At 49.9% G+C, this 18,184-nt stretch overlaps 1 protein-coding gene across 2 annotated transcripts in view; it reads right to left on the bottom strand.

Moving 5' to 3' along the window:
• LOC138583209 (uncharacterized protein R102.4-like) overlaps window positions 1-18,184 on the bottom strand; it is a 137,109-nt gene that overhangs the window by 68,792 nt on the left and 50,133 nt on the right. Inside the window, exon 4 of one of the 2 annotated variants that reach the window (XM_069655244.1) lies at window positions 2,085-2,270. The exons of the other annotated variant lie outside the window; for it this stretch is intronic. Within the exon in view, the coding sequence (XP_069511345.1) occupies window positions 2,085-2,270 (186 nt within the window). The remainder of the gene's footprint in view (window positions 1-2,084; window positions 2,271-18,184) is intronic. 2 annotated transcript variants of the gene reach the window in all.

Raw genomic sequence — 18,184 nt, 5'->3', positions numbered from 1 at the left:
ATCGGATGCTGTAAGAGAAGCAAGATATCTCTCTAGATGTGCACATGGATCGGATGCTGTAAGAGAAGCAAGATATCTCTCTAGATGTGCACATGGATCGGATGCTGTAAGAGAAGCAAGATATCTCTCTAGATGTGCATATGGATCGGATGCTGTAAGAGAAGCAAGATATCTCTCTAGATGTGCATATGGATCAGATGCTGTAAGAGAAGCAGGATATGTCACTAGATGTGCATATAGATCAGATTCTGTAGAGAAGCAAGATATCTCTCTAGATGTGAATATGGATCAGATGCTGTAAGAAAAGCACTATATCTCTCTAGATGTGCATATAGATCAGATTATGTAAGAGAAGCAAGATATCTCTCTAGATGTGCATATGGATCGGATGCTGTAAGAGAAGCAAGATATCTCTCTAGATGTGCATATGGATCAGATGCTGTAAGAGAAGCAGGATATGTCACTAGATGTGCATATAGATCAGATTCTGTAGAGAAGCAAGATATCTCTCTAGATGTGCATATGGATCAGATGCTGCAAGAAATCTCTTTTCCTCTTTCACCATTGTGTGTAGTTTCATTTGGACTTGGGCATAGAGTAGTGTTGATTTTTAACTTTTCGTCTCCTGCAACGTCATCTGAAGCGCCCTCGAGCCCAATCACTCTGTCTGGGCGCCCTCTCTTCCATCTGTGCCACGCTTGTCTCCCATTTTTACTACAGCTACCGCGCCGCTCCTTGCGGCGCCTGTTAAAGACGTTGAAGGCATATAGAGAGAGGTTTCTGAGAGATGTTTGCTTGACAGTTGCGCTAACGATGGAAAAGCAGGGGGCCGTTCACTCGTGATTTGCATTTTCATCTCTATATATATGTGACAACAGCCAGTAGCTTGTTTTTCTTTTGATACGACCAGCTGTATCCCTCTAAATCACATTTGTCAGTGTACAGATTCCCCTCCGGCAACAAAGTTTTATCGGTCGCCTGTGTAGAGTGCTTTAATTTTGAGCGTGTCTGAGGGCCTGCCTAGGCCATAATTAACTTCTTACCTGCTGCACTGTCAAGGGATAGTGCCGGCTTTACTCCCAACGAGCCAGGGAGCCACTCCACACGCCAAAGCCGCCAAACAGCAAAACAGTGTTCACAGCCCTTCAGTCGCAGGGCTTACGCCGCAAGGGCGCTCCCGGAGCCCTAATGAACACAGCTGTTGAACACGTGACCTGCGCATCACTGGAGAGACAGTTTGTGTAATACTTGAAGTAAAGGCGTCCTTTTCACCTTTTACTATATTCCGAGGTCCGTGCTGTCTGCTGTCCGCAGGGTGGAGCAAAGGGAGACTGCTTCTTGCTCTCCACTCGCTCGCCAAAAAACAATTCAAACTGTGAAAGCACGATGAAGTGACGAATAAAACACAAACGCCGCCACAGCAAAACAGTGTTCACAGCCCTTCAGTCGCAGGGCTTACCCTTTCTAACACTGCCCCCCGCCCCACCAATACCACTCGCAGAAATCTGTGAGAGCCCAGTCAACAAGACCGACCAGAACTGCCTATGCCAAGCGGCTCATCTTGCCTAAAGGTAGAATGGCCAGAGCTGGTGGCACTACCTACCCAGTCATCGCAGCAAAACGATGGAATTCACTAACCCCCTATGCTGCACTACCCCTCTACGCTGAGAGCGGAAGCTATCCTTCCGCTGAAAACCGGGGTCTTTAAGTACAGCACTTGACTCTCTGCTATGTGACCTTGTTCTGCAACACCAACTTTTATCTTTGCTCTGCAACTGCGCCTTGATGGCCATGGGTTTAGTGTGTTACACAAATGTAAAGGGTGCTTTGAAACAGTATTTTCTTATTGTATAATCGCCTAACAAGCAAACAATAAATAAAAAATAAATATACCAATAAATAAATTGAATCATGGATGTAAAGTTATATTTGAACTGAATCGCACTATAAATAAAAACAATTGTTTTAAAAATCGCTTCGACCTTGTTAGCAACCAAAGAATTGAACGAAAGTGGGGGGAATGCATGCTCGCAAGTGGGTTGCCTCCTGCAATAGGAGCAGTGAGAACATGTGTGAGCACCTACCTCCAGGAGGTGAGCGAGCGGTAGCACACGCCCTCCTGCTCGGTTGTGGGTATTCTCCAGACAGATGAGACGAGTGTGAGGGTAGTGAGGGTCCGGGTAACCATGCTGGATCTTAGACTCCAAGTCCTCCAGGTCCAGCCGTCCGTCGGGGAGGTTCCTGACCAGGCGAGGGCTCACTCCTGCGACCTAGAGCCAGGACCCAGGAGGTAATGGCGGGGAGGGTGAAGGAGACAAGCTGAAGGGGTAAGAGGAGGCCCAGTGGAGAGGAGGCAGCGAGTAAGAGAGAAGAGATGAGGGGAAAGCCGATAAGAAGCAGCGGAGAGAGGAGGAGGAAGATATGGTTGAGGAGTAAGGAGATATTCAGAAGACGAGGGGAAGAGAGCGAGGGCTAAGTGAGAGAGTTTGGCGTCTTAAAGGGTGCAATGAACAGGGTTCAGATAGGCGCAGGCAAAGGCGAAGTAAAGGATACGAGGCGGGTTAGACAAGAAAGGGGTGATGGAAAGAAGGCATGACGGGTGTGAGGAAAGAAAAAGTGCTGCAGAGAAGTGAGAGAATGACTGGTGAAAAGTTAGAAGTGAAGGCAAGCAAGAGGATAGATTAGAAATCGGATAGCAGTAAGTGACCAAAATGAAATGAGAGGACGGCTCACATTTTGTACACATTGATGGAAAATGGGAAAGTCTCAACATTCAGTCTAGAAATGCGAGATCTACAATCAAACCGCCAGATGGCAGCATAGGAGCAAACATCGCACTGGCCTCACGAAAACTCGCGGACTGATCATTTATTACACAGAACAGGAAGAGGGGACAGGCTCAACACACAAAACGCACAAACACATAATTAGGTGCATACACCCTTGGCAAATTACTAGCCACACTTCTAAACACAACACTTGGAGGCAAAGGCAAACGTGTATTATACAATATCAACCGGCCACACAAACGTGCACACTTGCAAAACCCCACGTTTATGTGCTGGTGTGACCCTACACCGAGATGTGATGCTGTGTGCCACTCACTGCTCCTAGTTACACACACCCAGAAAAAAGGCGAGGGTAAATCGCAGGGGATTAACACAAAGCCATGTGCACAACAGGAAGTGGCACGTAGAGAAGGGCAGCAGCTTCCCCCGTGGACCACGCCACCAGACAGAAGGGCGAGAGAGCACTGCAATTAAGGCTACTCGGGATTGGACTAGAGGAGCTTGGGTGCCTTGAGTGCGTTTTCTAGAAGACGAAAAGTAGGGTATGGAAGTTAGCAGCAGGAGGGTCACTGTGGGATTAAAACATACTTCTCAACTCACACGCTTTTGGCGGGTGTCACCGCAGCTCTTTCAACCGCCAAGCTCCCTAAACGCCCATGTTATGCCCTTGCTCCTGGGTCACCGGAGCTGGACACGGTTGTCGGAATCATCCGACAAGGGCTCCAAGGCTCCGACCACGCAGCAAACCAAACCAGCAGGGGCACCCACTGGTCCCTAGATCACCAGGGATTACTCTTGTGCTGGGGGCACCCAGAGATGCACTCACCCAGCGAGGACCTAAACTGGCAGGTGTTCCTAACACGTCAAAGATGCGTAATGGTGCGAGCTGTCCATTTTGTCTGCATGCCCCATGGCCATCATTTTCCTCCTTAATCATGATGGGTCCTTGATGCAGCACTGTATGTTATACCCACAGATGTGTCTGTGTTACGGGTCACCACACCGTCACACAGGGCGCACAAGCACTCCTTGAAGGAGCCGCTATCCTTCCTGTTTCTTATATGTCCCTCTGTTGTGCACTTTGTTTCAGATTTGTTTTTTCAACACCTTCCTTTGTCTGCACATGTGACAGGGGGAGATTGGAATCCCTCTTGTGGGGGGGGGCCTGGGCCTTCTGATGCTGAAACCTCCCTTATTCTGGGCGCACCCCTGCGTGTCTTTTCTCTCTTTACCTTTGTGATACCGGCTCTGCTCACCCGCTCATGGACTCACAAGTCCTTGCCGCTCCTTATGATGGGCCGGATGTGTGGAGACACTGGCCTTCCCAGCTCCTCCTCCTCCTAGCCGGGGGATGCAGCGTTTCACCCTTCTCACTGCTGCGGCCCCGGGACTCGCGAGGGGCACACAGGCAGCCTTCGCCTTCCCCCTCTCAGTTTGGCCGGGCCCACAGCCCAGGGACACCCGCAGCCACGAGACAGGCCACTGCATTTTGCGGGATTGCCGCAGCGGGCCACCTTGACCTGGGGCTATGCCCCCTCACACCTTGGCCGATGCCGCTCACTTTGCCCGGCGCTGCTCAGCTCCTCTTCGGGGTACACCCGCAGCAGCGAAGCAGGCCACATGCGATTTTTTTACTATAGCTGCGCGCCTTCTCGAGCAGAGGCCACACCCCCTCTCAACATGCAGCCGATGCTGCTCACACTGGCACTGGCCTCGTCACCTTGTGGCGGACGCCGCTTCAGGTTCTCTTGGGCACCCACAGCCTCCAGCAGCCCGCTCCCGACAGGCACAGGGGCTCGACTCTCGTCGTCGCCAGTATTATGTCCTTGCTCCCGTGTCACCGGAGCAGGACACGGTTATCAGAATCATCCGACAAAGGCTCCAAGGCTGGAACCATGCAGCAAACCAAACCAGCGGGGGCACCCACTGGTCCCTAGATCACCAGGGATTACTTTTGTGCTGTGGGCACCCAGCAATGCACTTACACACTTGGCTTGGTGGGCACCCCAGCCAGGGCAACATTCAGGCCGTGATCACACGGTATGCAAGCAGTAAAGACAGGACACCAATAACGACTGAGACCAGGAGTTGCCACTAACTGGGTCTCCACTGCAGTGCCGCACGTGCCTGCAGTGGCCCCTTTTATTAACATACATGACGAGGTGATGACCTGCGTCTTTTCATGATTCAACACGCCCCCATTTAAAGGGGAACTACATTACAGCCGCCCATAGGAATCAATGGGCTTTCACCCGCTAAATGCAAAATCAGGTGGGTTCACCCACCCAAGGGCCATGAAAGGTTGAGAGCTTTGATTAAAAGGTTGTGAATGTCCTGGGTACTGCTACTAAAACGCGCCCTGGCTTCCTCGCCTTTGGATCAGTTATACAGTCACAGCTGGGCCAGGGATGGATTACATCCAGCAGAAGAGATAACCCTGCATTACCCCCTCAAACTACTTCCGACACTTTCATAACTGATTGGCGGATGTCTGAACCAGTGACTGGCAATCAAGTGCCACCTGGATTCTTTTCTGCTTTAAGTCTGAAAACATCACTCCAGATGTCCCTCCCTTTTATCTCCCTGGCATTAAGAGGCTACCTCTGGCACCCCCTCGAAGGTCACGTTTCGTGTCCTTCCACCAGCAGTGTGCACTCATCACTGAGGCCAGACAAGCTTCTCCATTTGTGGCATAACAAGGCCACAGTTTTATTATCACACATTTCACACTGTCACTGCAAACCAGACATTGTCACTGTAAACCAAATAATAACATATTCAACACATTATTGCAATCCCAGACGATCGGCAGCACCTTTTTGTTTTATGCATTCCTTTGCACCCTCCTTACACCTTCACCTGTTCCTTTACTTATTTCCAGCCAGCTCTCTTTTACTTGTCCATTCCTTTCCAGCATACTTAGGCCATCACTGCCCAAGCCTCCCAGAGTCTATCGGTCTTGGAGAAAAACATTGGCAGCTGCCGCTGATGGGCTGCAGGGAGTGCCTTTTCTTTTTCCCCCCAGCCCAACCTGGAAGCTGACTACCACGGGGAGTGCCCCTCCTCTTTATACCGTACAGGCCCCCAGCCATGTTAGTCTCCTTAGGAGGCGGTACGTTTAGGCGCCTGAGTTACTGTCTGCGACAATAACACAATTATTAGATAACATGCTAAGAAATTACATGTTAGGGTGGGTTAAAGCTGATCTGCTGCAGCGGGAGAGGGCGGGCAAATAGACCGCTCTCCCTGTGTGGGCTCTGATTATAGGGTCCATGCTTTATGGTGCCACTTCCTGCCTGCGTCTCGCTTTAACTCCGCTCTGTTATGCCTCCGCGCTGCAAGCCCCTGCAGGGCTGCACCATGGGCTAACATAGGCATTCGGGTACTGCTTGCCCCTCAACCGGTAGGCTACCTGCCATCCAGCTGTAGCCCACCTTGTCAAAATAAATGTGGCCAGACCAACTTCTCCATTTGTGGCATAACAAGGCCGCAATTTTAATATCACACATTTTCCATCTGTCACTGCAAACCAAACAATAACACATTCAATAAATTATTACAATCTCAGACGATCAGCAGCACCTTTTTGTTTTACGCATTCCTTTGCACCCCCCTTAAACCTTTCTCTGTTTCTTCATTTATTTCCAGCCAGCTCTCTTTTACTTGGCCATTCGTTTCCAGCATACTTAGGCCACCACTCACAGAGACTTACAGAGCCTCTCGGTCTGAATGAAACATATTGGCAGCCGCCGCTGATAGGCTGCATGGAGTGCCGTTATACTTTTCTTTTTCCACCAGTCCAAGCTAGAAGTCGACGAGCACTTGGGTGCCCGTCCTCTTTATACCGTACAGGCCACCCAGCGTGTTAGGCTACTGGGGAGGAGGTTAGTGTAGACACTGCTCGATCGCCTGAGTTACCGCCAAAGCAAAAAAAAATGGTTTACCGCCCCTGTGCTTCCCCATGCCTGCCGTAACTGGCCTCTTATTCACACCCTCGCCCTCACAGGGCGTCCTCCAAGTTCAGCAGAAAAAGTTACCAGCCCATATCCAACAGGTGCACCCCATCCTCTTGATAATAAGCAGGCACTCCTAGATTGTTAAGAAGCCAGGCCCCTTGCAAAATGTTGACATTGCCACGTTCAGCTTTCTTCTGGACTTTTCACCCGCTGCAATTGACTTGGCCTCCCTCTATATAAACCTAGGAATAATTTCTGACCACATCAGTCTGTACGCCCCCAAGGTTTTACTCCACACCCACATAGTGAGGCACATTTCGCACACCATGACCCCTATCCCCCAATTGGGCCCAGTCATTCCCTCCTATGTGGATAGTCATTCCCTCCTATGTGGATAATCAATATGCCGAGTGGGTCCCTCTGCACCAGTAATGTGGCCACTGTTTCGTCCAGCTCCTCCCATCTCATTCCTTTCTTACCAAATCATAGAATGTCTATATTGCTCAAGGCCCTGCCTCTTCCATGCCTGCTGGTGTTCGACCACTCCGTCCTTCTCGCTATGAACGAGTGGACAATCACCCATACTACCTTTCCGTCTTGCGTGGCATCCCCTAGCATGGGGTAAGCGAAATATATACAGACCATCAGTGGCTAGCTCTACATACTGTCGGTTCTGATGTACTTTTTTGTAAACCCCTGATTTCCAACGCCCAATCTCTTTAATCCCCTGAATGCTGGCCCCTGTGTCGCTACTGTGAAGGCTGCTCCTATCCTGCCTCGGGTCCCTGCCCACACTCTTTAATACCATGCCCAACACTGCCCTGAACGGAAAACCTGTCAGTGGCAGACCGTCCGTATGTATGAACAGATTTGTTGCGGCCTGGGGCTTTGCAGAAGACATACTGGGCAGCAGCTGTTCTCTCTTATGCAGCGCAGCCGGACCCATTGTCCTTTCCCAGCCTGGTCTGTCTTTGACCTCCTCAGCAGCATGGCCACTTCTTGCTCCTGCAGTACCACATCAGCCTCCCTGAGGCTGCCCTGGCCATCCCCTGCTTTCTTTTCCGCCGACAGCTCGCTAACCCAAAAAGCCTCAAAGAAAGCCAAGCTGAAAGCATGCTCTGAAGAGGCTGGCCTCATAAGCTCCTGAGAATGTGGCCGTGGCATCGCTCATAATGCATGCCAGATCTAGGAAGGTGATGGGCCGCTTGTGGTCCGGCTCCCTTCCCTTTCATCCTCCTGCAGCCCTTCATGGCTGTCTTTATGACCTCGCTCTTAGTGGGGTCGGCATCCCCTCTGGTCCTGGTGAAGAAAGCACTGCCGCTAGAGTGGAGGGTGGCTTCCCACGCCTTGCTTCTGCTGGCCATGTGGGCCCCCGTTATGAACCTCAGCACCTCCTGCTCCCCAATTGACCCACTGGGTTTTGCTATCTCCAGAAAGCTCCCCCAATGCCCCTTGTACCGTTGCAACATACCTTGGGCCACCGAATCGTCCACAAGTGTCCTCAGAACCTTCTCACTATCCCCCAGAGCCACGCCGGTGCCACTGTCATCTCCTCTTCTGGACCTGGCACGAGATGCCTGCATCTCTGCTATTGTAAATGAGACAATGTGTCACCTATGCTGTTATGAATGCCCGGGATATGCTTCCCCCTCACCTCTGTGTTCAGTCTCAGCCATGTCAGTGGTAAAAAGGCGAGCACTAATGGGCAGTTAGCTGAGCCGCTATTCACTACATGCACCACTGCCTGGTTGACGCACCACAATGTTACCAACCTCTCCTGCCATATGTGGAAGCTGACTGCGATGGGGAACAGCACCAGGAACGGTATATTCCCTGTCAGTCCTTCCTCAATCCATGCCCATAGACATGCTCTCGCACACCAGCTCACTGCCAAAAATGCTCCAAACCCCACGCCACCGGAAGCGTCTGTGAACAACTCCATCTCTTGGCTGGACCGTCATGGCGCCCTCCATACTGACACCCTGTTGTAAGATTCCAAGAGGCTCTCCCACACTTGGAGGTCTATCTTCCCCCCCACCCACAGCCGCATGTGATTGTGAGCCTGTGACATCCCTATTGTCTTAAAGGCCAGTCTTCTTGCGAAGACCCTGCCCGATGGAGTCACCCTGCCTGCAAAGTGGAGCTTACCCATCAGCTTCTCCAACTCCGTTAGGGCTGCTTTCTCTTTTCTTCCCAATTCTTGGACAGCCTCCTTGAACTGTTCTACTTTTGCTGCTGGTAACCATGAAACTTACTATATGTATGCATGACAACAAGGAAAACTGTCATTAGAATTAATGAACATCGATCCCGGATACGTATGAAAATTGAATCTCTACCCCTAGTGTCACACTTCTTAACAGCACAACACACTGCTGATGACATGAGTTGGATCATAATAGATCAGATTATACAGGACAAATGTAATTTTTCTACTGCCAACAGACTGGTGAAATTGGAGCAGAAATGGATAGAACGATTACAGACCCACACCAACGGCCCTAACGAAGAACTACAGCGGCCTTTACTTCTGAATTAATTGTTATTTGGCACATAAAGTAAACCTTTAGGGTGAGGTGGTGGTTGCCTTTTTTGACAGGTCTGGATGTTTAGTTTACAAACACTGCGATACAGAACCCACCATCTCACTCCTGTCAGGCTAAGTATGATTCCAATTCTGTAGGGTCTCAGTCGCCCTTCTATGAGGTTTGGTTGTTGCCTTTTCGGCTGGACTGTACGTTTAGTCAGGTTAAGTGTGATTCTGACTCTTAAGCGTCTCAGTCCCTTTTCTATACCCATGATTCAGATATTCAACTGCATTCATGCACCAGCCTTCTTTCTATGCCTATGTGGCATAGATAATATATTTTCCACCTACCGTGTTAAGACTCCACCAAGTGCGAGTACGAGGTCGCTGGTAGCATGTTCACACTTTCTGATTGTCCTTTCAGTTAGATGCGCGGCAGCAATGCAATAAGGTAAAGGTTTCACCTTTTTACACCTGGGCCGTTTCTTTGGCATGTCCTTACAACGCTGTCTCTTATGGGCACATTTTGTGAAAAATGATGCATCTCGAGTGGTACAGCTATCATCCACCTGGCAATAACAAACCGTGTTGCTTGCTTTTTTACAGCGACAGCGACGCGGTAAAACTTTAATTTTCTCTTCATTGCCGCCAATCACTGTACACAGCCGAAGGGGAGTTCTTTGAACACTCCAGTGGAGGATTTATGAACACAAATTAAGGCTATGTATAAATATATATGCGCGGCAGAAAAGACCTAAGGTAAGGTCTGGCCTTTTATGTTTATGCTTTGTTTCAGATTTCGGATCTCTCAGAGTCTTCCTTTCATGTTCCCTTTCAACAACGCAACTGTTTGGTTACAAGCCGTGTCTGTCTTTCTACAGCAACGTGGCTCCCTTTAACCCAGTCGGCGTTGCCGTGATTCATCACACTCAGGCTAATGGGACACCCTGCTCAACAGAACCACATTTAAAAATTGTGATAAGGACAATGGGCCTCATTACGACCTGGCGGTGGGTTTAACGGCGCCGGTAATGGTGCTGGTGCTGTTAAACACATTCCGCCCTATTACGAGGTGTCCTCGCGGGACCCGCTCTGGACATCTGGTAGACCAGATGTCCTTTCTGGGTCCCGCGAGGGGACCAGGGAGGTAACAACGTGCCTGTTATTACAAGCCTGTTGTTAGCTCCCTCCCCATTCACTTTGAGCCCTGTGGGGGCTCAAATGGGAATGGGGATGGGTAAATTGAATGAGGAATTACCGGGTCCTCCAAGGTTTGAATGGCCCGGTAATTCCTCATTCAAGGAACCCGGACCCGAGTTTGGAGGTAGCCATGCCGCAAATAGCGGCATAGTTACCTCCAAACTCCCAATGAGGCCCAACAGGTAAGGGGGTTTAATTATTTTTCACACCGGCCCTGCCTATGTTCTTTCATGCCTTGTTTCAAAATTAAAGAATCTATGTACCCCCAGGGCTGTTATGCAACCACACTGACAAGCTGTTTGACTTAATTATTCGAGAGTCAGATTTTGACTAATGGGAAGCTTATTTTGACCATAAGCTCCAGCAAATATTAATTCAGTTTACAGCAACACGTATGAGTGCTGCATTCAATCATTTGTGCTAGAGAGACTGCCATAGGTAGTTTAATAACAAACTCTGGGAAATAGGTACATTTAGAATGTAGAACCTTAATCTTTCCTGCATTTTATGAATGGCTAACAATACGCATTAACGTGACAGAAATGTCTACCACAGAACAAAGAATTCCGTCAAAGCACTATCCATCAAGAATTGCCAACCAGCAACCTGACACTGACAACATCTGTTTCCAGGTAAATTAATGGCCGTAAAGGCCTTTGAGTTTATCACCACCGAGGCATGGGTGTTTTTCTCTTCCTCCCGAATTTTTCACCGGTTACTTTGGGTGACCACCAATGTTGTTTAGCCTGAGCCGGCATGCAGTCACCATGGTGCACCTGGGTTGAGGGCAGATGCCCTATCTACTGAATAGACATCAATTAACCTGGACGTTTGCTCTTCTTTTTCCTTTCGACTTCATTTCTTAAGGCGGTCCGCTCCAATTGGAGCTCTGCAGGGGCACATAGGTGGATCATTTTTATTATTTGTTACATTTTGCATCCATCAATCTTAGGCTTGGAATTTTTCCCTCTTCCTTTTTCCAGCTTACTTCTGTTCCCCCCTCTTCTTGAAATCATCACGCAGGTGATGGGTGTATAGTAGTCCGCCTTGCTTATGTCTGTAGATGAACTATTCTAAGTTTGTGAATTTTTTCATGACAGCCCAAATTAGCCATTTTTCATCATCTTACATCCACTTCGTCCTGATGAGGCTGGTCCGCAAAGCATCTTGAGGACCCTTCGTAAAGCCGAAACTCGAGTCGACGAAGACTTTGGGTTAATGTGAATTATTTATGTTATTTTGAACTCGTTGATTTCGACCAACGATAAAGTATTTTCTGTTTTGGATTCATTGAAAACCTTGTTATACATGGCTACAGGGCATTGTACTTCTTTTTTGGGTAGCCTGCAGAGTCCCTCAGTGGTGTCAATTTCAATACCGAGGAAAGTCAGGTTCATGTTTGCCCTAACAGTTTGCTCCCTGGCTAGCGGGACACCCAATTGCTCGGTCAGTTGCTCGAAGGCCCCACGTTGCTCCTTCCTACAAATAGGAAGTCATCCAGGTAGTGCAACACTCTTGCCCCTGAGCATCTTCTTCTCTAACTGCCCACTCGAGAAAAGTGCTCAACAGCTCGAAGTAGTGGCACGAGATAGCGCAGCCCATTGGCATGCACTTGTCGAAGTAGAGCGTGTCCTGGAAAAGGAGCCCCAGCAACCGAGTCTCGGGAGGATAGATCAGGGGCAACGTGCTCGCCTTGGAAGCAAGACGACACAGAGCATCACAGGTTCTATCCCCGGGTCCACCCTTAGAAACCTCTGGGTATTAAGCGTGTTATAAATAACTTATCATATCATAACCTAAAGATGTCCGGGTGGACTAGCTACAGTCAGAATGCTGACTCAATGTCTGCCTTTGCCAGCAGGGCCCCTCTGCCTGCCTCCTTGACCAGGTCTAGTGCCTCATCAAAGGAGGTATATTCCATCGAACACTGGTCCGGATCAAGCCCACTGTTCACAGACGCCCACTTGGGGAAGAAGAGATGGTGTACCAACCAAAATTGCACTTCTTTCTTGAGGACATCACAAATTCTTTCAACGGGGGCTCTGTGAATGGCCCCTCTATCCTCCCTAGCTTTATCTCTTTGCTAATTTTCAACTCAACTATCTCCGCATTGCCAGATGCAGACTTCAGGTTTTTTGGGACCAGTCCGCTGTGTACGTTGATGCTAGGTATGCAAAAACCCTCTGAGAAACCCCCCAAGAGGACAGCGGCGGCTACTCTGTCAGTGGCTGCAGTGTCTAAAGCTTGTTAGGTGTTGGCTCTAAGATCCCTCCCTTCTGCTTAGCCCGCTCCCACTGTTTGGGGACCTGTTGCTCCTTATTTCCACACCGGGCAGCCCTGTGGTCTCTGCCGCATTTGCTGCACGCATGCCTGAACTTGCAGTTTGCCCCCCTCGTGCAGTTCCTTTTCTCAAACTTCCATCAAGTGGTGTCCGTTCCCGATCTGCTGCCCTTGGACCAGGCACCCAAAAAGGCTGCCTTCCTCTATTGTTACCCTGGTAGGACCTGCCCCGCCAGCTCTGGTACTTCCTCTACCCTGGTTGCTACTGCTCCCCAGTGACGAGACATTGCGCCTGTTGCTTGCTATTATTTTATGGATGAACCCTGATACATCCTCATCCTTCCAGTTCATGCTTGAAATATCTGCATCTTCAACCTGAACTCCTCATCGTACTCGAGCCAAGCGTCACTCCCATACGCCTCAGGAGCCTCATGGATACGCCGTTCGTATGTGATGAGCGCAGCAGCGTCCCCTAGGAACTGCTCCACCATGATAGAGGTGTACCTTCTGAAGGCATATAGCCAATTCATGATGTTCTTTTCCTTCCTCACTCTCTTCCTGCTATCTCTTGCTACGTCCAGCCCCACCTGCACTAGCAAGGTAAATATGTCGATGAAGACCTTGCCCCAAAGGTTTCCCTTGATTTCCAAGGGCACGTGCCACACCTGCAGCCCTAGTGGTCTTGTATGTGCACCCAAGGCCCCTCCTGACCCCCACCGCCGATGCGCACATGCCTGCTACTCTTTCCACCCCTAGGACGCCCCTATTTTCTGGCCCCCATGCTTCCCCATGAAAATCCCACTGGAAGGGGACTGATCTCCCCTGCTTAGCTCGGGACCTTGCCCCCCTGCGGTGACTGTCTGGGTGCTGCTGTGCCCCCACCCTGTGCTCCGACGGCCACAATGGCTACATAGTTTCCGCCTGTTGTGGGACTGCTTCTCTACCCCAGTGCTGCACGCGTGCCGCTTTCCACATTTGCCCCCGTCTGCAACTCATAGTTATCCCTGCAAGCATTCACATTCTGGACCCGCCTGCTGTCATTCAAACTTTTCAGAGCTCTCTCTACATGCATCTCTACCATTTTTGTGATCCTCTCACCTAATGCGTCCTGGTCTGCTGCCGCCATTAAGGACCCTAGCAGTTTCTTAACCCTGACATTCAACTGCTGCTTCTGCTTCTTCGAGTGCGTCTCCCATACCTGCCTACATTTGAAAATCAAAATTCCTGAGATGTATGCCCCGCCCACAGCCACACACGATTCCTTCCATTTGCACACGGCTCTGCCCACACGCCCCGCCCACCTGTCAAAAAGGTAAACTCGGTTGTTGCAGCCTTCATTTTGTTTACTATAGGTTTGAAAATAATTAATTCAATGCTATAGTAAGCAAAAGGAAGGCGGCGCCGTCACCGAAATAATAGTGCTTTCAATCCATGTCATTGGATTGAAAGCACTATTATTGCGGCGGCACCGCCTTCAGTTTGCTTACTATAGCATTGAATGAATGATTTTCAGTGCTATGTATGGTAAGCAAAATGAACGTGGCACCGCCGCCGTAATAATACTGCTTTCAATCCAATGACATGGATTGAAAGCACTATTATTATAGTGGTGCAGGCAGTGGGCATGACACATTTCGCGCTGTTTCCGAGTCCCGTCATATTCTCCACCTGATTGGCTACTGGCGGCAGCCAATCAGGTAGAGAATATGATGGGACCGGAAAGAATCTCAAAATTCCTGAGAATCACAGGACTTTTCCGAAGACCCGGAGAAATGCTTAAAATTCCAGAGTCTCTGGGAAAATTCCGGAGGTTAGGCAGGTATGGCGTCTCCCCATTAGCTTCTTCCACCTTCAATACTGCCTTCCTGGGTCTTTGCGGTCTCTTGGCTGCTGGTGGGTTGTTCTCCTCTTCCATGTCTTTCCTTTTTAAAGCTGCATCCATTCCCTCTGGTGCTTCGGAGTATCCCCCAAATATCTTGCTCTCCTTCACGTTGGGCTCTGATCGCCCACTCTCCGAGGCTGTGTTGGGCATGTAGTCCTCGCCCTCGGAATCCTCCAGCACTACCAATGTCTCTTGCGCTTTCTCTTTCTTTGCTGTTGCCTGCACCATGAGCCAGTCCACACCTTTATCTCTTGCGGCTGCTCGGATTCTCGTCATAAGGTCAGCCATTTCCTCAGGACTTTCCATTCTTCCTTTTCCTTGTTGTGTTGCCCACTGCAGGGCTTTGCAGGCCGGCAGTTGCAGGTTTCTAATCTTCCCCACTTTCTTCTTCTTGTGATTAGGAAGATAAGTCACCCAAGACTTTGTGATTGTTGCCTCCAATTGCTCCTGCGTGCAGGACTGATTGCAGACACCCCTGTTTCTCTATTGTCCTTACTAATTTATTCCAGGGCTCCACATCTTTGTCCCACGGTTATTTGAGCTCACTGACTCCCAACAGCATTCATCCCTTCTCCTATTTCAATATGGACGTTGCTTGTATCCCCTGCTGCAGGGTCCTTCTTCTCTTTCAGTTCAATCCTTGTATGTTGGGCTTGCTCCTCAACCCCTTCCAAGATGACGCCCAGCTCTGTAGTCTTTCTTTGTCTTTACTCACCCACTCAGCAAATGGCCACCATGCTTGTAGGGCCTTTCCTCTAATGCCCCCACCGAAATGCCGAAATCAAACCTCGGCTCTCCTCAGGATTCCTGTACCATGCTCTGGTGCCCGTGCAGACCTCTCTCAGGTGTTCCTGCCCCTTGGTAAGCGAGAGTCAAGGTTGCTGCTCCTTGATGGGATAGTTGTGCACAGCTCCCTTCTGAGCCATTCCACGACTGCTGCACTCCACACCCGATAGGATTACTGAATGTATGATCCTTCTTTTTGTTGTATGCTGCGGGCGGGTCGGGGCTGGGCGGTCGTAATGTCCTTCTATCTTTTCGCTATTCACTCCTGGATTTCGAAAAAGCACTGCTTCAAGGCTGACCTGCTGCAGGGGGAGCGGGCGGGCAAATTATAGGGTCCATGCTTTATTGCCCCACTTCCTGCCTGTGCCTCGCTTTTGAGGCGGTGTGTGCTCGCCCACTCCGCCATATTATGTATTGGCGCTGCAAACCCCTGCGGGCCTGCGCCATGGGCTTTCCTCGCAGGTCACTTTCACCGAAACCCATCTCACTGTACAGATTTTACCGCATGTTCCCGTCAGTATGCAGACGGGGTGCAGAGCTGGGTATTTAGAAAGGTGTGTGGGTGTGCAGGGAGGTGGAAGAGGGGCATGAGGGTCTCCTCCCACATTTATTTGCTGTAAAATGCAGTAAACATAATGTGGTGAAATGGGATTCAATGAAATCCCTGTGAGGAAATGCATAGATCCCTATTACGCACACAATCTATACCACTCAGGCAGTATTTGAAACAATGTCCAGAGCGGACAGGAATAGAAATACAAATATCAGGCAGGATCAGGATGACCATCGGGCATCCATCCAATGTAGGTCACTTTTATGAAATACAAAAGGGGGGTCTTTCAAGGTTGTTGGAAGACGGCTTCCGGTTCCTACCATTAGTGCGCACAAGAGTTGACAGGCTCTTCCTCAGTGACCCGGAAGAAGGAAGGTTCAGAGAGCAGGTACGTCTGTGCATATGTTGTGTTCGTATGTGTTTGGGGAGTGGGGGCAGTTTTTTGGCTGCGGTGTGTACGCATGTTTGTGAGTAAGTGTTGGGTGTCTATGGGGTTGGGGCACAATGTGTGTGGTGGGGTGTGTGTGTGTATGTATGTTCGTGAGTATGTGTTTGTGTGTGTTTGCAAGGTTCAGTGAATGAATCTCTGATAAGAAGGAATTCTCGCCAAAGCGGGAGAAAATAAGGGGCAGGAGGCAGAGGACATTCAGGGGAGCGGGTTCCACGAGGTGAGTTCCTGGGGGAAACCCCATGAAATCTGTCTTTTGCACTAGTTAAAGGATGCTCCCAATCAACCTACAAAACCGTCCTTTTTAGGATGCCGCCTTCAACATGCAGCATTTTGACATAGGACCCACTAAGTACCTAGTGATAAAGGGAGAGGCTATGGAGTCTCATTTTGAGTACTAAAGGGTTAGCCAGGGAAGGGTTGGCTGCCTGTTAAGGATGCAGGCCTCCTCCAACCAGTCATGACCAGGCATGAGCAGTTCCAAGCTCGTCTAGGCAATACAGCAAAACTGCACTTCCTTTGGTGCCGAGTGGGAATAACTACCTGGATGCCTTGGACAAAACACTTGTCATCCCTGGACCAATACAGAACCCAAAGACCCAGGGCAACCACTAACTAGGACAGAGTAATCTTACTATACATTTCAGAGGCCATCAATTAAGAGTCAAGTGTCTGTATTGAAGAGGTATGATAAGCTTTTTCAAAGTAACCCGGACAAGAGATGTGGGATGAGACAGCAAAAGCACATGACTGCCATGAAGTTGTCTACATCCGGTCATCAAGCGGCACATGGCTCTGTTAGTAAGCACCCATTGGCCTGTGCAGAGTAATCTGTTATCAGAGTGCTCATCAGTGACATGGGGTGTGCACCTGAACGGGCACATGTAAAGTCAGACGAAAACAAACAAACCCCTGGGGTTGCACTGTCGTTGCTGCAAGTACTGCAACAGTAAGCATGGTTGGGGGTGTGAAGTTGCACAAAAGTATATATTGGATGGACTGCAGGGTCAGACTGGGCTATCGGTCATTCGGCCACTGGCTGAACTATCTTGAGGAGCTGGGGGACCGTTTTTCTGCAAGCCAACTCTGGGCCGGTTTATTTTAGGTGTTTTCACATTTTAATGCTGCCTGCGGCTGCAGGCCGTGGCCTGAGAGAAGCTCGCTCTCGCCAGCAGTGACGGGTGATGCAACAACCATTCATCAAAGCAAGGTAACACACATCATGTTACCTTGCTTCGATGATTTTTTATGATGCAGAGAAGCATCATTCATGCATAGAGAGGCCGCTGTCACTGTGCGGTGTGTGTGCCTCTCTCAGCCCAGCCTCTCTCCGCCCCTCAGGCCTGGGAAATGAGCATGACACATCCAGCGACGCCGGCATGGGCCTGGCTGCTTGCCTGCCTCACTGACTGCCTGGCGCCAGTCAGGCTGGGCTCACCTGTGCAAGTGAATTACAGAAGTGCTATATTGTAACACCTGAAGGGCTGCCCGGGGATGACAGCACAGGCCGGACACAGACTGACATCACTGACTGGAGTGGAGTCATATTGGGCCTGCCCCATTTTGGGCGCACAAGTCAGGCTGTCTCAGCTCAACCGTGCCTGCGCCTCACGTACTGCCATGCCATCAGCAGCAGCCAGCAGGAGGAAATGCCAAGGCCAGAGCCCATGATGCCAAGTTCTTGCTTGGGTTGGCCTGGGCACAGCCGCACAGTACAGGGCACCTCTCCTGCCACTATGCGTGCCGCCGGCTCTGTCTTTGGG

Source organism: Ambystoma mexicanum, chromosome 3q (assembly GCF_040938575.1).
Source record: "Ambystoma mexicanum isolate Mex_15411 chromosome 3q, UKY_AmexF1_1, whole genome shotgun sequence".
NCBI classification, from domain to species: domain Eukaryota; kingdom Metazoa; phylum Chordata; class Amphibia; order Caudata; family Ambystomatidae; genus Ambystoma; species Ambystoma mexicanum.
The sequence above is the reverse complement of the archived record's forward strand: the minus strand, read 5'-3'. Positions and strand labels throughout refer to the sequence as shown.